Source organism: Acomys russatus, chromosome 15 (assembly GCF_903995435.1).
Source record: "Acomys russatus chromosome 15, mAcoRus1.1, whole genome shotgun sequence".
Classification (NCBI taxonomy): Eukaryota; Metazoa; Chordata; class Mammalia; order Rodentia; family Muridae; genus Acomys; species Acomys russatus.
The window spans coordinates 62439411-62466393 of NC_067151.1; the positions used below are offsets into that span (position 1 = coordinate 62439411).

Here is a 26983-nt window from a genome sequence, read left to right on the forward strand (position 1 = left end):
GGCTGAGTTTCCTCATGGGGCCTTGTTTGGATGTTCTGCTCTGTCTGCTCCCAACAAGACAGCAGGCCTTTAACGTGTTTGTTGAACATGGGTTTATGACCTTACTGAGCTTCCCCATTTGTTATGGCCCTATGCGGCCCCCTCCACAGCCACCTCCTTTACCTCTCTCTCAGTGGCTTGCTAGCTAGCCTAGAACTTGATCCAGTGGCACACAAAGGTCACAGGCAGACACTAAAAGCAAGAAGCACCCCTCCACCCCGACCCCATCCCCCATATGCACGGTCTGCATCATGTGACTCACCTGTTTGCCTTCTATCTGTATCTGGTGTGCTCAGGCAGCAAGAGTCTTCTCCTCCTCCTCCTCCTCTCCTCCTCCTTGGATGAAGCAACTCATGGGAAGGCAGTGGAGAAAGAAGGGTACCACTTTCAAAGCAGAAGGTTGGGGCCCAGTCCTTGGAGGTGGTAGACACGGTCTGCTGCAGGCAGAAGTGGAAGAGAGGGGGGTTTAGTTCCTCTGCCCTTTGACCAGCTCATCATGCAGCCATCTTTTCTCCTTTGTGGATGCTGGAATGTTAGGTTAAACTCACCTTTCCCCAGCTCCTGCCGTATCATTGGGTTCTTTTTCTCCCAGCCTGACTGTTAACTGGCCTTTCAGAACTGGCCACCCCAGGCAGGATTCAGGGGTCACTCTCCTTTCAGGATGTGCACGTGGGGATGCCTGCCCTCCAAGGCTCACTGCCCCAGAGCACCAGCCAAGTTAGGCCACAGGACCTCCACCCTAGCTCCTCATTAAAAGCCTGCAGAAGCCATGCCGGAGGGCAATGGATCCCTGGGGATCTGGGAAGAAGGTGTGTGGATGCATGGCGGCCGGCAGCAGCCAGGGAGATGCAGAGAGTATAATGGGCACCTCCATTGTCCTGGCTGTGGCTTCAGCCTTAGGTAGGCCCCCAGTTGCTTGAGGCCTTCAAGACTCCTCCCTCCTCAGAGACGACTAAGCTTGTGGAAAGGCAGGAGTGGAGTTTCTGACCAGTCATCAAACACAGCAGGGGATCCCTAGTGGGGCTTCCTTGGGGAGAAAGGCTGAGTCTCCCCCAGATATGAATCTCAGCTGAGTATGCAAAGGCACCTTAGGTAGAAGGTACCCAGGGAATGCCAGGTGGAGTGGGTCCTTATGACTTGGGCCCCAGGATTCAGAGCTCTGAGGAAGTCTGGTGCTAGAAAGGAATGGAAACATAGCCAAACCCAGTCTTCGTTGTATAGAAAGACCAAGATACTAGCCTTGGTAAGGCTAATGATAAGTCACAGATAATAATGACAATAATAGTCACCACTTTGCTCATAGTAGCTAGTGGTGTGATGGGTGCACAGCAGGGTTTGTTGCACGTTGGATACTATTGTGTATAATCTATGCAGTGCACACACTGTAGCTTCTCTGACTCGCAGCAGATGTCACACCCCTGGACAAAGAGGATGGAGGGTCAGAGAGGCCCAGAAACTCACCCAGGATTCCATAGCTGGTTAGCAGTAGGCTCAGGAGCCATGCAATGAATGCTTCATGCATTGCCCAAGATTGCAGTGTGGCCAGCAGATACTTGGTGCTGCCCCTTCTGAGTTAAGGGTCAGGAACCTGGCCTCCCTGTGAGCTCATTGCTGCATGACACATCTCTCTCCATCAATGCCACACCTGCAGAAGCAAAGAGATGTGGGGGCCAGAGGGGTGGGGGGGGGTGGGGGGGCCAAGGGTGTGTGTGTTTCTGTTTTCCTTTTAGATACAAAAGCCCTCCTAATCTTCCTTAGCGCATACTAACACATGGAGGCTGGATCCTTCGGGCTGGAAGGGGACTTGGCAATGTAGAGCAGAAAAAGACTGACCTAGAACTTTCCTCCTCTTGCTGTCTTTCCTCAGCAGAGCACGCTCTGCTCATTGAATTTGTGGGAGTTTTGTCCACACACCAAACACGGACACCAAAGGGGTGTCCTGCAGTTTAACCCAGCTCTAACACTCTACTTGAAGTTAGCATTTGATGTCACCCACCGCCTACTGGCCTGGTCCTTCGGGTCTGGTCTGGCCCCCACTGGGAAAGCCCACCTGGGGCTGCCTGACCCGCTGTGAGTCAGGGCTCCTGACCTGGGCCTTGGATTTGATTCACCACATGCTGGAGCCTGATGCACATCCCAGGGAAACATTTGCACAGCTATCCCTCGGGATGCTTCGGTGAATGGTGTGGAGCAGCAGGCTGGAAAGAACTCCTGGGGCAGGGGCATGGGCATGGGAAGGGCACAGAGCTCCTGGGCCTCTGTGGGCATGCTTCCTCGAAGGTGCCTCCACGCGCTCAGCTATGAGGAAGTCTCTACGCCTTGTCCTTGGGCCTGGCAGAGGCTCCTTTGTGTGGTACACTTGATGACATCGTTTGCCTCTGATGGTCCACTGCTGGGGAGGGTAAGGCTGGTAGCCACTCTCCTCATCGCTCCCATCCGGAGGCTGGCCAGTCATGATGTGGGCATTAAGAAGACTGTGATGGCGGTGGCTTAGTGGCAAAAACACCTGCCTGGTTTGTGAGAGGCCTTGGGCTTAAACTCCAGCACTAAATAATGGCAGCCAGGTGTACACACCTTTAACCCCAGCACTTGGGAGGCAGAAGCAAGTAGTTCTTTGTGAGTTCAAGGTCAGCCTAGTCTACATGACAAAACACAGGCCTGCCAAGACTACATAATGAAACCCTGTCTCCAAACAAAACAACCCCCCAAGGGACTCATTAGGTTTAAAGCTTATTGTTTGTGTGTTGTGTATGTAGGTGTATGTATGTATCGGTATGTGCATATGTGTGTGTGTGTGGTGTGGGATGTGTATGTGTGTATGTATGTGCGTGTGTGTTGTTGGTCTTGTGCAAGCTCTTTTGGACCCCAGCCCTCTCCTGGAGTTTTAGTAGTTGCATCCCTCAGCCAAACTGAAGGCCAGATATATTCTTTCTTATTATAAATCTCAACATCTGGGTTGGAGAGATGGCTCAGCTGTTAAAGGCTAGGCTCACCACCAAACATATAAGAGTTTGGTTCCCAGCACCCACGGCTATCTCTCTAGCCAAACAAACAAACAAACAAACAAACAAACAAACAAAAATCTCAGTATCCAACTTGTCGTGCTGGTTTATTCTCATCACCCCAGCCCTAGAAAAGTTGAAGCAGGAGGATGTCCATGAGTTCGAGGCTAGCTTGATACAGAATGGGACCTTGTCACAAACAAACATGACAATATCCTAGAAAACAAGTTCCAGAGGAGGCGAGGGAGGTGCAGAGAATGGGTGTCTTAGCCAAGACCTCCAGCTGGACCCACGCAGGCCTCCCCCCTGCCCATGACTCTCCCCCTCCGGGGCTCTCACCATCCATAGACTCCTAGCCCACCCCCGAGGCGGTCAGGCTCATGGAGCCCCAGCACCCCGACCCCTGCCTGTTCTGTGACACTGTGACATCGCTGCTCACCTGTTCTGGGCCACCACACTAATGCGCTCTCTGCTTTCCAGCTCTTTGTGATTGACAACGGCGCAGATGACTGGCGGATAGCCATGACCTACGAACGCATCCTCTACGTCAGCCTGGAGATGCTGGTGTGCGCCATCCATCCCATTCCTGGAGAGTACAAGTTCTTCTGGACCGCACGCCTGGCCTTCTCCTACACCCCGTCTCGGGCGGAGGCTGACGTGGACATCATCCTGTCCATCCCCATGTTCCTGCGCCTATACCTGATCGCCCGCGTCATGCTGCTACACAGCAAGCTCTTCACTGATGCCTCTTCCCGAAGCATCGGGGCCCTCAACAAGATCAACTTCAACACTCGATTTGTCATGAAGACCCTCATGACTATCTGTCCCGGCACGGTGCTGCTGGTGTTCAGCATCTCGCTCTGGATCATCGCGGCCTGGACGGTGCGAGTGTGCGAAAGGTATTCCAGGGAGCCCCTGAGTGTGGGATGGGGGTGAGGGAGGAGGAGCAAGGATGCCCAGGTCTTGGGTCTGATGGAGGAGGCAGGAAAGTTCTCAAATACCTCAAAGGAGGACATGGGAGCCAGAGGAGGGCAGAGCTGTGTGGAATATGGAAACATTGGAACCCAGGTAAGCTGGGGAAAAAAATACATATAACTAACTTTTGCTCCTTCTTTTAGACAAATGTGTCAAAGCCTTCTGGGTACAGCCTTAACCCCTACTTGCTATTTATTGATTTACAAGTTTTTTTTATGCTCTGCTCTTGGAGACTAATGATGCTTGCTGATGTTTGAAGGGCTCTGAGAAGTCCTGCAGTAATGAAGCCTACTTACTTTTGCTTAGTTCAAATTTCCTCATACAATTGTTTCACCTACAAATCTTCTTTTTAATCACACATCACTACTAGTATGTTGCTGTTCATATTTGGTCCCCCGACTGACTCGTCATCGTCGTAGGGACACTTGTTAGAGCACAAGGCCTTACCCCCAGAACAACTGAAGCAGCCTGGCATTTTAGCAGCTTCTCGCATGATTCATACGCACTTTAAAGTTGGAGAATCACCATGCTGGTGAAATGGATTTGGGGGAGACTAAGGGGGGCTCGGCAGTGGTTCAGAGAACCGCTGATGGGAACGAGGGAACTGTGGCCGCCCGGAGACCTAGGGCTCTGCGATGACCAGCCAGTTCTCAGAACAGCCACCCCAGTGGTCCCCATTAGGGTGACACTACCTCCCCCCTCCACCCCTCAGGCCCTGTTGGTGACACCTGTTTTTTCAAGCTGGCTCGTGTCTCATTCTAATCAGAGTTTACATGTAGAGTCCAAATCTAAGCAAGGACTCTGGAGTCGGCCCGAGGAGCTGTAATTTTCCTCGTTTTAAAGTAAGAGCCACTTGAAATGAAATAATACTATGCTCCTGCGGTCCAGAGCTTCGCTGTGTGGGAAGGCACAGGGGAAATTCTTGCTGCATGCACAGATCCGGGTAGCTGTCCTTAACTCCTCAGTACTTTCGACTTGACCATCACATCTTCCACGCGCCCGTCTCTGAGCAGAGATAAAACAAGACAGAGAATTTTCTAGCGGGTTCTTGGCTTGACTAGAACTCACACGGGAGCCATGAACAAGGTTTCCCACTGCCTTTGGAATGGTCGGCCAGTAGGTATGGCTTTCTGGTTTCAGACAGAGGCATTGTGCTGCCCAGAACACGGTCCTTATACGAAAGGAGTACTCTGAGAACCATGCTGTGACTGTCAGTACTGGGGGGACTCTGACTGAGAGCCCAAAGCCACACCACCTAGCTGTTTAGAGCCCCACCATAGCTCAGCAGCTGGGCTTCTTTTCCAAGCAGGGATCCAGTACCAAACAGCTCTTCACAAACCTTCTCTGGCAAATACTTTCCTGTGACAGAGAAAGTGGGTGTTCTGCTTCCAACCCCCAACTCCTCAAAGGACTGTTTTCTTGTTCATTTGAGACAGGGTAGTCCAGGCTAGTCTTGAACTTGTGATCCTTCTGTTATGTTTCCACCTTTCCTCCTCCTGTCTCTCCATGCTGGGATGGCAGGTGTGTGCCCCCCCCCCCCCACATGCTGGCTGCCTTGTGAGACTCTCTCTGCTGAGGAATACTAGTCACCCCACTTCCCTAGGCTTCAGTAATGAATGAACAATGATTCCTACTTTGCAGGATCCATTGTTAGAGCCAAGCCAAGCAATCCTTGCAAACTGTATCTCGTCATGCAATGGTAGTGAGTTAATAATATGCATTGTGTAATCCCCGGATAACGCAGGAACTCTGTGGTTGCATTTTCTTTATAACCAGACTAGACAGACTACTACCAAATGCCCACTGAAACTCATCCTATTTTCTTCTCTAACCATCAAGAGCCAAGATTTCCAATGGTGGGAATTGAATTTGTATAACCCTTTGGGGCACTTGAGGTTTTTTTCTGTGTCTGTCGCCCATGTCTGGCATGTGTTTCAGATGAACAGGCAGGCTGAGCAGGCTGAACATACAACCAGGTACCTACAAGTGAGTTTCATTGGTTATTGAAACTGTCACAAGTGTGGTGACTTACTTGTTCACTTCTGGAGAACAGCCACATTTGGAAGAGCCTTCTTTTCAGAAGTCTTTGATCTTAGTTGATACTTAACACCCTCCGTAGCTTCCAAGTACGGGCCGGTTAGACAAGGTTAGCTTACGTTAAAGTGCATTAGGCTGTGTTGGTCTCAGTTAGCCCAGGTTTAAAAAGATTGCCTCTTGTTGAGCTTGGCTAGCCTGCACTGCTACAGAATGTTCAGCTACATGGCCAATGAGCCCCAGCTGAAGATCAGGGGAAGAGAGGAAACAAAGCAAGCCAGAACCTCCAGTTGTCGGCCCTGGACAGGATAGCCTTTGCTACCACAGGCTCAGGTATGGGTTAGGCACGTGGTGCTGAGCATGGGGACAGTGTCGTGGGTCCTGTTTCTTACTCTGCCCTGGTTCTCATACCTCATGCTATCCCAGCAGACTCCAGGAACCCCGACTGTCCTCACAGTAGAAATGGCTGCTGAGAATGAACTGGTTTGAGGCCACAGGGCTCCTGAGCGTGCAGCCGGAATGTAGATATGCTTTCAACCCTAAGCTTCAAATGTATCTTGCCAACCAAGGCTGGATTCTTCCGGGCCAGGAAATTGTGCTCTACCCTGTCCTAGTCGTGTCCCCAGACTGAGGTCTGAAGGTCGCTGTGGTGACACAAAAGCTCCAGGCTTGGTTTTTGGTCTTCTCTGATATCTGTGTCTGATCGCTTTGCCACGCTGTTTTTCAGAGCTGACTTCATATTCAATGATGTCTTCATGTGCTGTGCATACATGCATGCATGTCTGTGCAAGTGTGTATGTGCGGGGATGCATGCGCATTTGTGGGTGCATTGGATATTTGAGTGCACCTGCCCTGCCCTGTGTCGACTAGAGCACTCTGTCTTCACCTAGGCCTGGGCTGGCTGTGAAAATGCCAGCTCTCAAGGGAGCTGCCTGACTCAGGGTCACACTCCTTACTCAGGAGTGGCAGGAACTCACTGGTTATCAGGGTGGAGTTTAAAGGTTGTGTTACCTCCTAGTGCAGTGGTTCTCAACCTGTGGGTCACAACCCTTTGGGGTTCAAGTGACCCCTTCACAGAGATTGCTTAAGGCCATCTGCATATCAGATATTTCCCTACGATTTCTAACAGTGGTGAAATTACAGTTATGAAGTAGCAAGCAAATAATTTTATGGTTGGGGTCACTGCAACATAAGGAATTGTATTAAACAGTGGCGACGTTAAGAAGGTTGAGAGCATAAATGCATATGTAAAAAATTTAATAAAAAAGGCTAAAAATACACACACACACACACACACACACACACACACACACACACACACACACACACACACGAAGGTTGAGAGCAGTCACTGACCTAGAGGACAGCTCTCTAGGTATTCAGACTCTAGGGGTTCCTAAGAGGTCACACCCGAGGTTTCTGTTACCATGGCACCACACCTAGCCTGTGCCCCACTGCCTGTGTTGATCCTGAGAGTGTCCCCACCCTCAAATTTCTGTGCCCAGGTCTCATGGTCTCTGACTTGCCCAGAATCAAAGCCTGTACAGAATTCAGGGAGTCAGGCAAAACTCTTCTCTTACAAAGACCTGAATAGTTCCTTCCTTCCTTCCTTCCTTCCTTCCTTCCTTCCTTCCTTCCTTCCTCCCTTCCTTCCTTCCTTTCTTTCTTTCATTGTTGTCATTTTATTTGCTTGTTTGGTTGGTTAATTTTTTTTTTTTTTTTGAGACAAGGTTTCTCTGTGTAGCCCTGGCTGTCCTGAAACTCACTCTGTAGACCAGCCTTGAGCTCAGAGATCCACCTGCCTCTGCCTCCCAAGTGTGCGCTACCGTGCCCGGCTGGCTAGTTTCTTTTAGAACTGTAGGTGGCCCTGTGCTTTCCCAGGACAAACCATAAGCAAGACTGGCTGAGACATGGAGACAGGGATTGCACTGGGGAAGGGGCTGAAGAGTTGGACCAGGGTGAGAGAGGGATATAGAGAAGATAACCTTGACCTCGCTCTGCTTGGTGATGGCTCTGTCATCTTTGGTGTTAGAGAGGGTAAGTGACTTGTCAAGGGCATTACACACCCTGACAGGTTCTAAAACCTGCTCTGGCTGCTGCTGCCAGGATCAGAATTTGCATATGGTCCAGGTGGCTTCCATCAGCTGGACTTGTCTTTAGCTGTATGCACACACTTCTGAAGTTGCTATGGAAATCCCTCCTCAGTAAGATGTGTTATAGGAGTCATTTCACCTATCTGGGGTTGGCTTTTATGGGACAATAAATGGTTTTATATCTCCTCCTGCCAAGGACAGACAGGAATTCATAATGGTGCAGAGGAGCCCTGTGTTGGGAGAGCAACACCTGGTTGCCAGGATGGCAGTAGCAACACTGGCAGCTTGTTTTTCTAGGACCCCAGAGATGCATTACATCACTGCCTCTGAGGCCTGACAGTTGCAGCACTCAGCATTCTGCAGGATTCTCTTGGCTGCCTGCCCACCTCCCACAGGCCTCCCAGGGCCACCCCAGGAACCTCCTCATTAACCACCATCAAATGCCAAGCAGCAGCAGCAGGGGGAACAGTGGAGGCCCCAGGTCCCAATGCACCAGGGCCGGGGAAGTCGGCTTTCCCTGCACACCCTGAGCCATGCTCTGACTGCCGCCATGTGTGTCTGTCTCCTTGGAAGGAGCAGAAAAGCCCCTGCAGCACTGACAAACGCAAGGCCAAGTCTTGCTTTGTGAGTAAGCCCTCTTCATCCTCCTGACTGGCTGGCTGCCTGTGGACTCTTTCCCCTCTGTGTCTCTTCAGTCTGTATGCAGGCTGTCTGCCTCAGGATCTCGGGCCTTATCAGCAGGTGTTTGGTTTTGACTGTGTGAATTTTAATCTTTTTCATACAAGAATTTTAATGAAGAATTTGATTCTAAAGATCTGGTCTGTAGAACAGAGCGAATCAAGGCATTCTGGGTTTGGGGTTACAGCGCAGGAGAAAATACTCCCTAGCATGCAGGAGACCCTGGGTTGATTGATCATTGGAATGGTGGAGGAGGAGGAGGAAGAGGAGGAGGAGAAGGAGGAGGAGGAGAGGTGCTGGAGGTCCTGCAGGAGGAAGAGGAGAAGGGGGAGGAGCCAGGCTATATTCATTATGTTGTTATTGTTGCTTGTTTCTTTGTTTTTGTTCTTTGAGACAGGGTTTCTCTGTGTAGCCCTGGCTGTCCTGGAACTAGCTTTGTAGACCAGCCTGGCCTCCAAGATCCGCCTGCCTCTGCCTCCCAAGTGCTAGGATTAAAGCTGTGCGCCACCACCGCCCAGCTACAATTTATATTCTTGTTCAGTTGGGGATTGTTGAAGCTCTGAGGCAGGAGCAGAATGGAACAGAGAGCCTGTGGCGATGGCCTTGACTTCAGGAAAGCAGTATGGATCGCGTTCACAGGACCAGGCACACACCTCCTGGGGCTTAAGGAAGCCCCCTGCTGGGCTGAAGAGATACTGAAAGAATGGGGCTTGGGACTGTGGTTGAGAGCCGCCCTTTGGGGGAGGCACAGATACCAGTGTGGGCCTTGTGCAAAGATCCATGGGCACTATGTGAAAATGATAAGTACGCCTAGACATAGATATTTTATCTAAGATAATTTAAGTTAAGCCTGTATTTAATATACAGGTGTTTTACATGTATATATATATACATGGAATATGCTAAAAATATTTAACTGTTGGAAGTCTGTGGTTTTAAATATTTGTAAGTGACTGCCTGAGGGAATCAGACGGTGGATTAGAAAGTGTCCCACACACAGGGTGAAGCTCACCTCTAGTCTTACCTCTAGCTGGAGAAGTGAGAAGTTGGCCTTCTATAAGGTCAAGGTAGTCCTGCTGCCTACCTAGCCATAGCCTATAGGGGACATCTGCAGCAGTAAGGAAGAGAAAAACCAGCCCGCGGCAACAGACGCAGCAGAACATTAATTATGGAACACCCAAAGCAGCCTTGGAAGACTGCATATGCCTTGCAGTGCAAGAAAATAGCAGTCTCTGCTATGAAGGAGACTGCAGATAAGGAATGAAAACACATCTGCGCACACTCAGAGTTCCTGAAAGTCAAAATTGGGTCTTGTGGAAGAGAAAATCCACATTAGTGTTGTTGACTTTTTTTTTTTTTTTAATGTAGGGCCAACTTAAAAGCTTTGTCAGAGGGCCAGTGAGAGGGCTTGTGGGTAAGGGTCCTCACTGCCCAGGTTAATGGCCTGAGTTAGAGCACCAGAAACTGTGGTGGGATGAGAACCAGAGCGCACAGGCGGTCCCTCACCTCCTGTCCTTCCCCCAGAAAAAAATGAAGATAAATAAATAAATAATTTTAAAGGTTGTTGCAGAATCTAGAACTGATGAGTGAAAGGGTGATTAGCACAGAGAGACAGACAAAAATACAACCAAAGATATACATGAAGAAAACTTTTCCAGAATTGGCACGGGTGACAGATAAACATGGGCTTGGTAGACTCAGAAGGGACAGATAAAAATATTACCTTCTTTCCAATCAGAAGGGCGGTGTGAGCCATCCATAGACACACCCATTGTTTTTTTTTTTCTGCAATTGTATTAAATCATAAGATTAGCCACCCTAGAGTCACACGAACAGCGCGGCTGTGCTTTCCTCAGGTCTGCTAAGTTTTAAGGGTCAGTAGGACAACTTGCCAGACTTTGCAGACTGTGACCCACTCTGTCATTTGGATGAAACAACAAAAGACTCACAGTTAAGATCTTAATGACAGGCTGACGTGAAAGCCAGAGAGGTGGACACAGCTCTGCGTGGTTGCCAAACCAAATTTTAATGTCAAGGGAAAAGTAGACTGTACAGAGAAGGTGCGTGAAGTAAAAACGATAATTCAACAGTAATTAGGGGCTTACAAATCTTTAGAACTTTAAGAGGAGAGGGCTTGAAGCATTTGTAAGAGCAACTTGGGCTCACCAGCTGAGGTGGAGAATCCTTTTTTCAAGACAGGGTTTCTCTGTGTAGCCTTGGCTGTCCTGGACTCTCTTTGTAGACCAGGCCGGCCTTGAACTCACAGAGATCCACCTGTCGCTGCCTCCCAAGTGTTGAGATTAAAGGCGTGCGCCACCACCACCCAGCTTGATGTGGAGAATTTTAATTCTTAACATTCAAACTCAATAATTAGAAAAATATAGTTGAAGTCATAATTTAAACCTTAAGGTTACCACAAGTAGGATTTTAAAAACAAGACTGATTGATTTTATGTGTGGGTGTTTTGCTTGCACGTGTATCTGTATATCATATATGCGCAGTGCCCATGGAGGCCAGAAGAGGGCACCAGATCCACTGGAATTGGAGCCTGGACAGTTGTGAGTTGCCACATGGGTGCTGGGAATCAAACTTGGTCCTCTGGAAGAGCAACCAGTGCTCTTAACCACCAAACCACCTCTCTGGCTCCCACAAGGAGGACTTTAAAGTGATATGACAAAGAATAACAGTAGCAACAGTGGCTATGAGTCACCCCCCCCACCCCTCACCCCCCCACCCCCCACCAAATTGACACTTGACCTGTATGAGGCCTGGGGACTGGGGCACCCCCATTCCACGGAGGATGAAGCTGAGACAGGAGGAGGTGAAACAACATCCACTTTTCCAAACATCGCATCCCACCAAGCTAAGACAGAAGAAACAAGGACTCAGGACAGGGAAAAAACGCTAAGACAAAAACCACAAAACCAACTGACAGGAAAACCAGATCTAAAATGTGTAATGATCAACACTCGTTGAGTTTAACCCCCTCAATTAAAAGCCAGTGGCCCTGACTTTGGTGAGATTTCAAAGCAAAAGTTATGTTCATACTGTTTTAAAAGGAGGAACCTAAAGCAGACGGGACTCAGAAAAAAGTAAGAGCAAAAAGTTATGCTAATGCAAAGTAGAGGGCAATAGAAATAGGCTGATTTCACAGCATAAGCTGTTATGTGGTTCAAAGGAACTGTTTAACCAATTAGAGAAAAGAGGGCTGCAGAGACGGCTCATCCATTAAGAGCACTGGCTGCTCTTCTAGAAGACCAGGGTTCAGTTCCCAGCACTCCAGTTCCAAGCTATCGGAGGCCCTCTTTGGTCCTCTGCAGGCACGAGACCCACAAGTGGTACACAGACACGCACGCAGGCAGAACACCCATATACATGAAATAAAATAAAACAATACCAATAAAGGCGTCATAACATTGGGTAAGCTTTTGTCCAGAAAAGGTGAGATTGAAACTCTGGGGACTGCAGAGATGGCTTGGTGGTTAAGTATGTGTCATATAAGCCAAGGATCAGGTTGGGATGCCTAGAACTCACATAAAACTCAGATGAGTGTGTGATCTCATTGCTCTAGAAGCAGAGGCAGGGCATCTCCCCAGCAAGCTGGCTAGTCTAACTAGCCAAAATGGCAAGCTCCTGGTTTACAGAGGGGGGAGAGAGAGAGAGAGAGAGAGAGAGAGAGAGAGAGAGAGAGAGAGAGAGAGAGAGAGAGAGACTCTGCCTCAATATATAAGGTGGAGATGGATTGAGGAGAACACCCAGCATTAACTTTGTGGCTCCATATACACACACATGCAACCCCCCACACACACACACATGCACCCCACCTCCCCACATACAACACATATACAAAAATAAAATAAGAAACAAAACCGGAAACACTAAAAGCTTTTATGGAGAACTATCTCAAAACTAATGACCTGACCGAAGACGTGCTTAGATGGAAAGTATTCTTTTCATTAGTAAAAAGTGGAAGACGATGGAGAGATGGCTCCGTAATTAAGAGCCCTGGCTGCTCTTTCAGAGGACCTGGGTTCAAATCCTAGCACGCACATGGTAGCTCACAACCATCCTTAATGCCAGTTCCAGGGATCCGACTCCCTCTTCTGGGCTCTGTGGGCCCTGCATACATGTAGTGCACTGACATACATGCAGGCAAAACACCCCTACACATAAAATAAAAATAAATACAGATTTTTGTTTTGTTTTTGTATTTTGGGACAAGGTTTCTCTGCATAGCCCTGGCTGTTCTGGACTCAGGCTGGCCTTGAACTCATGAATATCTGCCTGCCTCTGCCTCCCAGATTTTTTTTTTTTAAGTAAAGAAGGAAGGTGTGTACTGTGGAAGGAGTACAGGCTGAGGCAGGAGGATTATCTTTAATTTTAGACCATCATGGGCGGCAGATTGAATATTAGGGCTATATACCATGATTCTGTCTCAAAAAAAAAAAAAACCATGAAAAAGAGATGAAGAAGGGAAAAAATTATATTTATTAGAAGGATGAAACAAGCCTGAGAGAGCAGACTAAATTTATAATGAAGAAACAGGAGCTGATAAATTTTAAAAACAGGTTTTACAAACCCACAAGACGACAAGTTTAATAAATTTAAACAACTTTTGCTGTATTGGGAAGCAAAATTAGAAATTTTAAGCAAAAAAAACCGAGTGATTCACAGGGCATTTTAATCAATAAGCAAAAACAGCTTGACTCTTACAAGATGAGCCCAGAGAGGGGACTTCCCCTTTGGATATGAAAATGTATTATAAACCAAAGTGTAATTAAGTCCCTCGGGCTTACTCATTGCTAAAGAAAGCAGTGATGACAGATCAATTCGATGGAATAGAAAACCCTGAAATACAGCCTAGCAGCGTGGAGAGCCAATCATGGAGAAAGAAAACCAATTAGGAAGCAATAGATTACTCAATAAATGTTCGTGGGGAAATTGGAAGCTTGGCTGAAATATCAAATTGGCACGCCACCTCTCACCAGCCAGCAAAATAAATTCCAGGTAGATTAAAGAGTCAGATATGGGAGAAGAATGAACAGGAGCCAGAAATCAAAGTGAATATGTAATCAATCCTGGGGTGAAAAGAAATGTTAGACAGAGCCTCTCAGAAGAGAAGAAATGGAAAGCGGAGGAGGAGGGTTTGATTACACCATAAATACAATTTTCGATTCCTGTTCTTTAAAAAAAACAAAACAAAACAAAACAAAACAAAAAAAACCAGAGCTGGAGAGACGGCTCACTGGATGCTCTCGCAGAGGACCCGAGTTCAATTTCCAGCACCCACATGGCCGCTCAGAGCCATTTGTAACTCCAGTTCCAGGGATCTGAAACCTTATTTTGAACCTCTACAGGCACTAGGCATGTAAGTGGTACACAGACATAAATGCAGGCAAAAAACCTATACACAAATATATGTTGTTTATTATTTTATTTATTTATATTATACAACATGCATATTAATATTAATCATCAACTAATCATATATTAGTAGATGTAATAAGCTAGATATGGTGGGTCCTTGTCTGTAATCCCAGAGCTAGAGAGATGGAGGCAGGAGGATCAGGTGTGAATTTAAGATCAGCCTGGGATACGTGAAACCCTGTCTCAAAAAAAAAAAAAAAAAAAAAAATCTATTTAAAAGCAAATGTTAGTTGAGAAAAAATATTTGCAGAAGTGTGACAAGACAAAAATACCTCATTATTCAAAGCAGTCCTGGAAATCAGTCACAGTTCGCCTCCCCTCTGAAGGCAGCCACAGCAGAGAAACACAGGATGTTCAGAGTCACCAACATGAACCGCACAGTGTCTCGGTGCCTAACCAGGGAGCGGTGGGTTTGCCACAAGGAGAACAGCTCCGAGAACAGTGCAAAGCTTTAACTTGGTGCTGTCTAACACGTCCTCTTCCTGGTGGGGGGGGGGGTGGGGGGGGGGGGGGGGGGGTTGTGTCTCACACTGACAGCAAGCAGGGAATTTAGCATCATCGTGCTGGAAACAAGGTTGTTGGGAAGCCCCTTGCAGGTTTATGGCTTTAATCCACCAAGCCTCTTTCTGGAAAGTTCCTTGAATGGAAGAATCAGCTGATATCAAGAGTGTTCAATGTAATGTTGTCTATACATAGCAAAGAATCAGAAATGAAGTGAACATCTAGGATACAAATGCTTAAATAAAGGGCCTGGAGCCATGGCTCAGCAGTTAAGAGCGTAGGCTATAGCTCACGCCTGTAATCTTAGCAGAGGAGAGGCAAAGGCAGGCAGATCTCTGTGAGTTTGAGGTCAGTCTGGTCCACAAAGCGAGTCCAGGATAGCCAAGGCTACACAAAGAAAAACCAATAAATAAAATCAATCAATCAATCAATCAATCAATCAATCACTGGTTTCTTTTCTAGAGGCCCTGGGTTTGGTTCCCAGCACCCAGTGGCTGCTGACACACCTGTAACTCCAGTTCAGGGGATCTGATGGCGTCTTCTGGCTTCTCAGGCACTGCATGCACATGGTATACTTACGTACAGCCAGGCAAAACACCCCTACACACAAAATAAAGACAGTCTTTTAAAGAATATTTAGATAAGGTCTAGCATATGCTTACAGGGAGTTCTTAGGCAATGACTTTTAAAAGTCCGTCTCTGGATGATTACATTAATGCGGGAAAATGGTCTTATGTGAGGTCTGGAAAAGGAGCATACAACAGCATAGGACACTGCCGGCCACCTGTTAGGGGCGTGTCACATGCACAGAGACGCTTGGGAACACATGGAAAGCTTTTCTCCATGGAATGTAATATTACTTTTTCCTTAGATTTATTGTATCTTTATTGTGTTATTATTGTACTTTTCATTGATTTATTGTTTGTTTATTTATTTATTTATTATGTATACAGTGTTCTGGGTGCATGTAGGCCTGTACTCCAGAAGAGGGCATTAGATCACCTTCTAGATGGTTGTGAGCCACCATGTGGTTACTGGAAATTGAACTCAGGACCTTTGGAAGAGCAGACAGTGCTCTTAACCTCTGAGCCATTTCTCCAGCCCTGATTTATTGTATTTTTATGAGACCATGTATATGTGTAAGAAATGGGTTAGAGGGGTCACAAGAAAATGACCACCCGATCCACAGTCTTTCAGTAAGGCAACGAGTTTTATTTCTTCAGGAAAGTGCAGCTGTGTCAAGGCAAGCGGGCAAGCGCACTCGCAGTGGGGCTGTCTCTGCACTCTTACCCCTACCATGGAGTGGTCCGGCGCCTCATATTTTCTCATGACCGGCTGGCTTAAAGAGCACAGTTTATAAGCAGGATGCAATCTCTTGCACCAGGTGCAGCCCTGAGCACATATTTTAACTCCAGGAAGTGTTGACCCTGAAGAAAATTTGAATTTCTGCCAAGCAACTGGTTAAATTTTTTTTTTTTTTAATGGAGTTTTGTCTTATTTTACCCTTTGGCAGAAAAGACGGTGCAATTTGTTTACAATCTCCACACTATATCTATATCTATATTATCTATATCTATCTTCCTTCCTTCCTTTCTTTCTTTCTTTCTTTCTTTCTTTCTTTCTTTCTACAGGGTTTCTCTATGTAGCATTGGCTCTCCTGGAACTTGATCTTAGACCAGGTTGGCCTTGAACTCACAGAGATCTACTTGCCCCTATTTCCTGAGGGCTGAGATTAAGGAGACCACGCACCACGACCACCACCTCCACCACCTCCACCTCCACCACCTCCACCACCTCCACCACCTCCACCTCCACCACCTCCACCACCTCCACCACCTCCACCACCACCACCACCACCACCACCTCCACCTCCACCACCACCCCCACCACCTCCACCACCTCCACCACCACCCCCACCACCTCCACCACCTCCACCACCTCCACCACCACCAACACCACCACCTCTACCTCCACCAACACCACCACCTCCACCTCCACCACCACCTCCACCAACACCACCTCCACCCCCACCCCCACCTCCACCTCCCCCACCACCCACCCACCTTACATAAAATGTTTAACGGAGAGAAGCAGCTGGCGTTGACGGTTTGCCAAGCCCCTCTTTTTATCCGCTGCATGAACTCTTGTGTCATATTAACAGGGAAGGAAGGTCAGCTGCTGCAGTTTTCACATTTAATTTCCCTCAAAGAGTACTCCTCTGAAGTTCCTTCCTGAGGGCTCTGCTTCTCATCTGCTAAGCCAATGGCCTTAGCGACAGCCAGGATGGCAAGAGCCTTGTGGGTTATCTCCCTGGAGCATCCTGGGCCCATGGCACCATGGTGTGGGTGGGTATGTGGGGTCGTAGATGCTACCATGCTTCGTGGGAAGGAACGAGAATACTGCAAGTTAGGGTGCATCCAGAAAGCACCGGCAAAAGGCAGTGGTCTTTCTTGCAAGGAAGATAGAGAAAAAAAGTAAGGCAAGTCACTTCCTCGGTTCTTGAAGACTCCCCCATCCCCGCAGCTCAGCTTGAAGCTGTTGGTTCCCACCCTGGGGTGGGCTGGCGCCCAAATCTTCCCTGAGCCGGGAGCACAGCGGCCCTTCCAGGGTGCTGCCACGCCCAGGTTCATCCATCCGTAGCCAGGGTGATTTCATCACTGGGCCACTGGGCCACTGGGTCCCAGGGCCGCTTCTCCTCCCGGTAGCTAGTGGCTGCTTTGTAAATCCCCCGCCCTCACCTTTCTCACAGTTGAGTTTCTCTTTCTGTTATTTCTAATTCATGTTTTTTCTTTTCCTTAGCAGTAGGTTTGTGCTCTTTGATACTTAAACAGAAAAGCTGTATAGTTGTTGGTATTTTCTTCATACTTCTGATTGTGTTTAAGATACATTAATTAAGCAGGCTGATTGATGTGAGTTCAAGGCCAGCTTGGCCTACAAAGTGAGTCCAGGACAGCCAAGATAACATAGAGAAACCCTGCCTCGAAAAACAAAACAAAACAAAAAAGATACATTAATTACAAATTGCATTATAATTAAGGGATGGCATCTCACAGAAGAGAATTGGGAGGCTGAGGTCTGGGTAACAGGACGACACCTGCGAGTGTTCTGGGAAGCTACGGTTTTCTCAGCACTGCACCCGACTACTCCAGCCTGCGGTGTGGGTTTCCCTCCTCCCTCTCTTTGGCAGACATCTTTTTCCTCCAGGATTGTTTGCTTTGGTGACACCCGGAAGAGCGGGGGTTGTGCAGTTTCCTCCCCCAGGCACTGATCTCCTCTCGCTCTGCCAAGGCAAGAAGTTGCTTTTTTTTTTTTTTTTTTTTCCTTTTTTCATTACAATGGATGCTAAAGCCTCCTGGTACCTTTTGAGAAGGCCTGGGCTCCCAGCGGAAGGCAGTGCTCAAAGTTTGCCAAGCTGGGGACCCTTGGATGGTGAAGGAAGGAAAGAAGGAAGGGGTGAGGTTCTATGACCAAAACCCCATGACTATCTCCAGCTCTGTCAGCCTTCCCATGTTCAACCCTTCGTTGCTTTGTTGGGTGACATCCCACCAAGCCCCTCATTTCCATAGCAGGGACCCCAGCAGCTGCAGTGGATAGTGACCTCAGCCCTACAAGGGACTCTGCACTATGTTGAGGGTTGACATTAAGTGCTATGGAAACCTTTCAAGAGTTTCATTAGGAGAGCTATCAAGTCCTGCTCACCAATGCCTAATGAGCAAAAAGAAAAAAGAAAAAAGAAAAGAAAAGAAAAGAAACCTCTCAGAGAATGAGGTGCACTGGTGTGTGTGTGTGTGTGTGTGTGTGTGTGTGTGTGTGTGTGTGTGTGTATGTGTGTGTGTCGGGGGCAGGGGGAGGGGGAATCACATGTAACTTAAAGTCTTGCATCCTTCAAATGTGCCATGATGTACGTATGCTGCGCACACGCGCGTGCGCATACACACACACACACACACACACACACACACACACACACACACACACACAAAGAGGGTAGGGTGGGGGGCAATAGAATGGAAAAGAGAAGACAGGAGCAGAGAAAGTGGGGATAAGGAAGAGAAGGAGCAAAGAGGGGAAGGTCATAGGGAAGGAAGGAAGCCTGATACTTCACAGAGCATGGACCCTCCATGACCTTGGGCAAGTCATTTACCCCTCCCCACCCAGTTCAGTGCCTGTGACTGTGGCTGGCTCGTGGCCAGCCCCTGGACCTTTCCTTTGTTGGACCCATGATCGTGGTCTACAGATTGGAGTTAAACCCGCCCTGCTTACTCCCTAGGTGGGTTCGAGAAATAAAAGAACCACCAGAAGCTGGGGGGCCCCCAAAGCATAGCCCACATGCTTTCCTGCTGCCCCTGAACCATAGAGTGAGTGGGCTGGGTGACGAGGGGGTCCCCATCTGTACATAAGGATGTAGGGACTCTGGGGGGTGGAGGCCTGAGCTACCTGCTGCCTGCTCAGGACTGGGGTGCAGTGCTCAATGGGGTTGTGCAGGGGAAGAGGGAGAGGGGAGGGGAAAGAGTATAATGTGAGGAATGAATTAGTTTAGTCTTGCAGCTTGAGACAAGTGCTTATTTTACAATTTCTTGAGGGCATGCTGTCTGGTGTCTCAAAAAAAAAAAAAAAAAAAAAAAAAAGAAAAAAGAAAAAAAAAGAATGGTGTGATTAAAAAAAAAAAACCAACAATAGTGATTTTCAAAGGAGACCCACTTCCCACAAGGGAGTGCAGATGGAAACTGTTCTTTATCAGGGAGCATGATTGGATAGAATTTTCCTGAGAAAGTACACACCCAAACCACCAGTACAGTCGACACCTATATTGTCAAACTTACAGAATTAAATAAATGCTATCGTTGGCTGGCTAGCAGCTTTTAATTAATATTTAGTCAAATTTAACATGCCATTGTTTCTCCTCAGCAGCATTCTTAATGAGTTTTGCTCTTGTTTATAATTTAAATTATGGATTTTATGTAGAGAATAGACATATGGGGGCTGTCCAGTATTTCAGAAGTTAGGCTGTAGTCTCCTGTGATTCTCAGCCTGCCACTAGGGACCAGCTTGTCAAAGTCCACCACAGGGAGGGTACTGGGACCCTGCCCGACTTGGAAGTCTGAGGAGAGGAAAGACCCATCGCTTGCTAGTGCTTGCTGCAGACCCTATACTGGCTTCTCACAATGACCCAGGACCTCAATGATCACTGCAGGTCACCCCCACGTCAGTGATGGAAGCCCGGAGTTCTGGCCTCTCCCATCACGGTTGAAGTTGCTGTGTGGTTGCCTGTGATTGGTTACCTCTGATGATGGCCATTGGCAAGTCCATCCTACAAGGTCTTCCTCGCAGGAGCTGGGGGAACTGATGCGGTCTTGAATTCCCTGGCTCTCCTGTTTTCTTCGTCATTTCCTGGCACTGTGAAAGGAGTTGGACAGGAGTCATCCTCCCACTTTAGAAATGTGGAGGTTTGGTGAGGTGCAAAAGGCAGGGCCTGGCCTGGCCCGGGCACCTTAGGAAGCGGGAGTGGGGGGGGCGTCGGGACAGGGGTCCATATCTTGTATCTTTCTCTGGCCCAGAATCATAGAGCCCAGGGTGCCTAGGCCAACAAGCAAAGAGATGCAGACAGTGGCAGGGGCCATCTTTGCTTTGGGATATAATTCTGATTCTTTAAAAGTCAGTGGAGAATCAGGCCGTTGCTCACGGGGTGTCGAATAAAAACCACTTGTCAGTCACCCCCATCACCTTCCTCAGTTAGACAGGACAGGGACAAAAACAGAGGTGGCCTGACAGGGAGCTACCAGGCTTGGCTCCCTGTCTCTGTCACTGTGTTGAGTCACTCTTCCTCCATCTGCATGCGGCTGGGCTCTGCACACCTGAGCTCACCCCCTCCTCCCTGGGGTTCCCCAGCGCCAGCACCTCCCTCCCTTTGCAGCTCCTTTGTTCCCTGCCTCACTGCTCTCATAGGAGGGTTTCTAGTCCTATGAAGTGAGTGTTAGAGGTGGGCTGTAGTTTTCAGGCAACATTTTTTTTTTTTTTTTTTGGTCGCCTAGCAACTTGTTACAAGCACCTTCTTCTGTGTGGCTGCTTCCTCTAAAACAGCTGGGGCCAGGGGCTCTGGGACCAAGGAATCCTGAGGCCTCTAATGAAGAGGAAGGAAAGGACAGGGCACAGGTAGACAGACAGGCTTGTTTGCATGACTCTGAGTGATGCCATTCCTACTCTTCAGTGGCTTTGCTGCTTGAGCCCTCTCTACCGTCCCTGTCATGGATCCTCGGTGATGGTCAGCGGTCAAAGTCCTGTCTTGGGATTCATCAGAGGCTCTTGGAAGTCACTTATTGGCTTGGGAGGCACCTGTGGTGGCTGCCTAAGGCAAGGCCAGCCTCAAGTTCCCATCTGAGTGGGCTCTCTGGCATTGTCTTGTTTCCTGAGATGCCATAGGCCTCATGGCTTCTGCTCGTGTGGCCATCATAGCAGTTATAGTTGCTCGGAGAGTGGGAGGGTACGCTAGGGAAAGAGACAGAGTGTGGCTTTAATGTGAAACAGGGACCGTGGAGATGGCTCAGAGGGTAAAGGCACGGGCCACCAAGCCTGAATGTGATCATGCGTGAAGGCAAACCTCCCGTGAATCTGTGTTCTCAAGGACGGCCTTTAAGGGCCAAGGGTGCTGAAGTCGCACACCACGGCCCGATCTGAGCTGCCAGTGGGTGAAGCAAGTTAGTGCTCCAAGGATCACAGCCACTCTGAGCTGCAGGGGACAGTATTCACAGGCCCTGCCCTTCATCTACATGAAGCCCTGGGTGATAGGTACCATGCAGGGCAGATTTCACACTTTCTCTCCAGGTCCTGCAGCTGACAGAAATCTCTGTGGGTCATCTCGTCTTTGTCTGGCTCCTCATTTTCCTCCAGTGAGTGCCTCTCAGTTTAAGAGGCAGGAAAATGACTTCTGACAGTGGTGGCCTTTAGCCTACATGGTGGTAGAAGGAGGCCGAGGTTGTGGCCCGAGGCCCAGCCAGGAGCACTGCTTTCAGAGCCTGCTCTTATGAGTCATTGGACATGCCATCCTTGAAGACTTTCAAGTCCATGCTTTAAGAAAAGTCCTCCTGCAGGGAGAAGGTGGAAGCGATTGGCTGTCTCCATCCTTTTCTTCATAAGTACGTCAACATCCGAGTAGTGTTCCGGAACCTTCCAGCTAATCATGCCAACTAAAGTTTTCAAGAATTTTCACTGGGAATGGTGGAACTACCCTCCCCCAACACTTGGTCATCCTTTGCTTAAAAACGTGATGGCCAGGCCAGTAGAAACATTTTAGAAGGTGATAGCGTGGTCAGTGATCCCTGAGGGCAAAGGCTAGCTCTGTCCCTAGCTTGGCCCAGCCGCTTCTGCAATGACCTTTTTCTCTCTCCATAGCTTTCTGACAGCTGCAAACTTTACTACCTACGGTTCTCCCATTCCCCCTGGTCTCCAGGGTTCCTCTTTGGCACCCCACTTCTCAATGGCAGGGGAGGCCTCCCATCCGAATCTCCCACACCTTGCCCCTGGGTAAACAAGCAGGAACACTCTTTTCAGGGCAGGCCCCCTTCTGTTTCTATTTGTTCTTGGCTGCAGAGTGAGCCCCACCTCCCTCCCACACCAACCCTGTCTAGGTGAGACGTTTGCTTGCCTAGCTGCCTGCTTTTTATTCACGGAGAAGAAAACTCCTTTCTTTCCTTAGGGGCTCTATCCAGGGCCAGCGTCTCTGCAGCGGGTCCTCCAGGGGCTGCCATTGAAGCCTTTGTGAATGTTGTTTCCTGGGGTGGTACACAACCTACGCAGCGGAACAGGGCAACCCTGGCTCCTAGTTACATGGGTCCTTTTCAGGCTTGTATATGGAGACTCAGGCTCAGAAGCTGGAAAGGGGGATGCCCCCCAGCAACCTCTCTACCCACCTTCGCTGGGCCTTTGCTTTCTGGGAGGCATGATATGGCTAAGCACGGGGCTTACGCTCAGTTCAGCCGCTCACTTGATACTTTATTCATTGACCGTTTTAGAGGTGGCAAAGATTGAACTCAGGGCCTTGTATATACTAGGTTTATCTCCATCCCTGGGTTTTTGTCGTTGTTGTTTGCATTTTAGACCAAGACTTGCTGTGTAGCTCAAGCCGGCCCTGAACTCACTTACTAGGTAGCTGAGACGATCCTCAAACTCTTGATCCTCCTGTCTCAGCTTCCTGAGTGTTGGGCTTGTAGGCATGCACCTCCACCCTCAAGCAAATGTTTTACCTTGTGAATGTCCCCTGATCTAGTGGAGCTGAGTCTCCAATCCGAAGCGGGGCGGGGGGGGGGGGGGGGGGGTGACGAGTCTTCGTCTCCTAGAGCAGAGGGTGCGTGCAGCTGCGCATGCGCGGCTCAGAGCGGGCGCCGGCTAAAGGACCACAGAGGTGCTTCTCCTAGAATAAAGCTGTCACCCGGCCCTACCTACGCCGTGGAGATGGTGCCTGAAGTAAAATGAGATGAGAAGCAGAGCCTTTCTGAGATGACAGTGGAAGTATCTCACAAGAATCCCAACTACTTTTATTTTTGTCTCTGTGCGTGAGAACTCAGCCCTCAGAAGCCCCTTTGCCTACGTGGGCCTCTGTGACCGATGGCATGTGTCAAGAAAGGTTTAACCAGGAGAGACAAGGCTCCCAGACAGGGTCAGGGGCCCTCGGCTAGCGGGCGGAATTAAATGAAAACCGAAGACGGCAGCAGCCCGTAGACAAATGAAACGAGACAAACTTGAAATGCGGTTTCTCCACAAGCCACGGCTCACGCTCCTGCCTCTCCCAACACTTTGCCTGGTGCTGCTGACCTGGCACAGGAACCGGGTGAAGTGCCAGAGGGGCAAGGCCTGTGCAGAGAAGTGACGAAGAGTTGACAAGCTCAGCGGGCACTTGGTCAGGAAGGCAGCCTAAAGTAGGTGATGTTCTCAGCCCAAAGGGGTCTCCCCACAGCAGGGCCAGTGTGAGCAGCATCCAGGAGCCACAAGCCAGGGGGCCGGGGGCCAAGGGGGCCAAGGGGTGGGAGAAGCAGCTGCTGCCAAGGACCAGGAAGAGGATATGGCCTCTTTCAGTGCCAGAAAAGGAGGGTGTGTGTGTGTGTCTCAATCTAAGGACACAGCCCTTAGCTCCTCAGTCAAAGCCAACAGTTTCTAGCCTGATTTTCTTCTGATAACAAAGGAGAGAGGCTGTTCGGGTCCCTGGCTTCTGTTCTCATGGGCTTCGGGTGTGAATTATCTCCGTTATGGTAGCTGAGTCCCATCTTCCTTCTTATGGACTGAGAGGCAAGTCAGAGTCCAGGAGAGCAAGGAGGTGGGGCTTCACAAGGCTGGAAACCAGCACAGCCCAGGAGCAGGGGCCCCACGTCTCGGGAGGCCATCTCTTCTTCCTTCTCATCTTCCAGGCCAGTGGGACCACCGTTGGCCTGGAGCACGGAAGGTGCCTGTGTTACAGCAGAGCTCCTTGACTGCAGTTTAGAGGGAGCTAAGAAGACACAGGCTGACTGTGGGCGAGGCTACGTGCCTGCTGCCCCTCACCCCACCCCCTATACTTCATCCCAGCAGTCCACGGGTCTCCTCCCAACACAGCCTTCCCCACCTACTTTCTACTGCCGAAGAGTCCTCAGGGGCTCCCTGGATCAGGGACCTTGTCCCCTTTTCTGCCACCTGTATCTGATCACCCAGCAGGTGTGAGAAAAGACTGGTGTCCGCCGGGGATGGTCACTTGTGGAGGCCCCCGGGACCCTCACCTGAGAGTAGCTCTCCCATTCTGCATGCCCCCCCCCCCGGGAGGCTGAGTAAGTGAAAGGGGAGCAGAGGCGAGGGGAGGGGAAGGAAGAGGGAAGACCTGACAAAAGAGGAAAACAAGAAGAAGGGGAAGGCAAGAAAAAGAAGATGCATGACTAGGGGGACCAGCTACCAGCATGGGCGGGCCCCTGTGCCTTCTTACATGCTAAAATCCCAAGCTGGTGATTTGAGGAGACTCATCTTCACCTGCACAGCTTCCTCAGCCCTCGGCCCCCCTCATCCTTCGTCTGAACTGTCCTCTTTACCTGGCTTCTGCCATCCCAGTCTTTCTTGGCTCCTCATAAACACACCGTTTTCCAAGAAGGTCCCTTGTCCGTGTGTCTAGGCCCATCTCAACGCAGTTGGTTTTAATTAGCTTCGGGAAGTAGACACCGAGCTCTTCCTTGTTGGCCAGGTGTGAAGTGGATAACTGAGGCCACGATGTGTGTGTGTGAGCTAAGTTAGGCAGAGCATGACCTTTGACCTCTTGTGGGATGGTCCCACAAACCCAGGAGAGCTGTGGGTATGCTTCCTGTCAGAGGGAAAGCCTGAAATGTGAAGAGCGAGCATTTACCACAGCTAGATGTTGCAGGGCTGGTATGGGAGTCTCCCTGTAGGCCCCTCTGCCCGCGTCCTCACCACACACACCCTGCTGCCCGGAAGACACCTCCCCAGGAACAGAGCTTCTTCCAGGCATTGCTTTTCTCCACTTCCACACATCTTGTTAAACATTTCACAATCAGAAAACATGGAAATTTTTTTTTCTAATAAGAAGGAAGAAACACTGCAAATTGAGAAAGCTTTGCCAGATAAGCCATCTGGTTTTTTATTTAATAACCATCCAAAGAGGTGGACAGCGCTCCCTCTGAGAAGGAGGTGCATTGTGGAGGGAATGGCAGCCGGATTCCCTCAAGTGCTGCTTCCTGTGGCAAGGTTGGGGTGGGGGATCAAAACAAAACTGTCAGAGCCTGGGGTTGGGGGAGTAGAAACAACCAGAGGTGCAGGAAGCTCAGCCAGTGTCACCCAGACGTCCCTGGGTGGTGCCACTTCTTCATCTCCCAGGCCTGGAAACAAAGAGCTAGATTTAGACATGCATTGGAAAGATTGGGCTGTCAAAGGGGGACATCCTTATATATCCAAATTCAAGTCAGTTCTTTAAAAAAAAAAAAAAAACAGTGCAGAGATGGCTCAGAGGTTAAGAACACTGTCCGTTCTTCCAAAGGTGCTGAGTTCAATTCCCAGCAACCACATGGTGGCTCACAACCATCTATAATGAGATCTGGTGCCCTTTTCTGGCATTTAGGCACACATGTGGGCAGAATATTGTATAAACAATAAATAAAATTAAGCCTTAAAACAAACAAACAAAAATGATCAGTGTTTTCTCTTTGAATAGGATGGGACCAGGGAGTGGCTTTCTGCTTGCATCATGGCAAGCGGTCTATAAGACTTCTGCTCAGCCTTTTATTTTACATTTGAAGATGTTTATAGAAGACTCTGTCTTTTGGGTAGGAATAAGCAGGAACGGCCCTGATGTCCCCTAAGGTGTTTACTTTTCAGCTAACATTGACTTTCAGCAACTTCTTGACATACTCCCCACATTACCCCCAGGGCCTCTGAGCAGAGACCTAGGTCTGTAGCCACAATGGCAGGCCTGGCATGCTGAGGGTATTTGATTCTTAGCGCCAAGTAGGGACCTGGACAAAGGCAGAAGTAAGGACTCCATGGCGTGTCTCTCCTTTAGCACTAGCTTCTTTGGCTCCCTCTGAGAAGCTGGCAGTATACAGTCACACACACACACACACACACACACACACACACACACACACAGTCTTGCCATTAGCTGGAGGCAGAGGCCCTGCTAAGCCAGTGATGATGCTGCCAGTCTCAGAGGCTACCTGCCCCATGCCCTTCCCTGCCTTGCCCACTGCAGCTGCTATGTCTAGCTGGGAACAGAGATCAGCTCCAGCCTTCACCGGTCCTCTCACTTGCTGGACTGAGCTGGTTTGGTCAGTCACTCATTGGGACTTTTTGTCACTTGCATGTAAAATTAGGGCATCGGTCCTCACTCTACCAATATAGTCTTGGCAGCTCGTGCCAGGGTTCTGTGACTAAATGGCCTGTCCCCTGTCATCTCCCATCCATTTGTTTAGCAAACATTCACTGAGTAGCAGGGATGTATCGGTTAAGGCACGTAAAAGTCCTAGCTTTTGCTCTGAAGGACTGAGGAATGCCTGGCGTACTCTTGGATTGGCCATTCCCCTGCTGCCAGTGACACTATGGTGGCCCAACCTGTGGCCGATGAAGCAGAAACAGAGAGACCAATTCGGCAGCCCCTCCATGGTCTGTGTGAGAGGACAAGGAAAGCCAGAATCCTCCTAGTCCGGGACTCTCCCTAAAGCAAAGCTGACAAGATTTGATGGAGCCAGAGAAGGTGCAGAAATCAGTGAGGCC

The 26983-nt window shown here is 49.2% G+C and overlaps 1 protein-coding gene across 1 annotated transcript in view; it reads left to right on the forward strand.

Moving 5' to 3' along the window:
* Window positions 1-26983, forward strand: part of Kcnn3 (potassium calcium-activated channel subfamily N member 3) — a 144402-nt gene that overhangs the window by 85807 nt on the left and 31612 nt on the right. Inside the window, 1 exon segment of the mRNA XM_051157555.1 lies at window positions 3522-3940. Coding sequence (XP_051013512.1) covers window positions 3522-3940 — 419 coding nt within the window.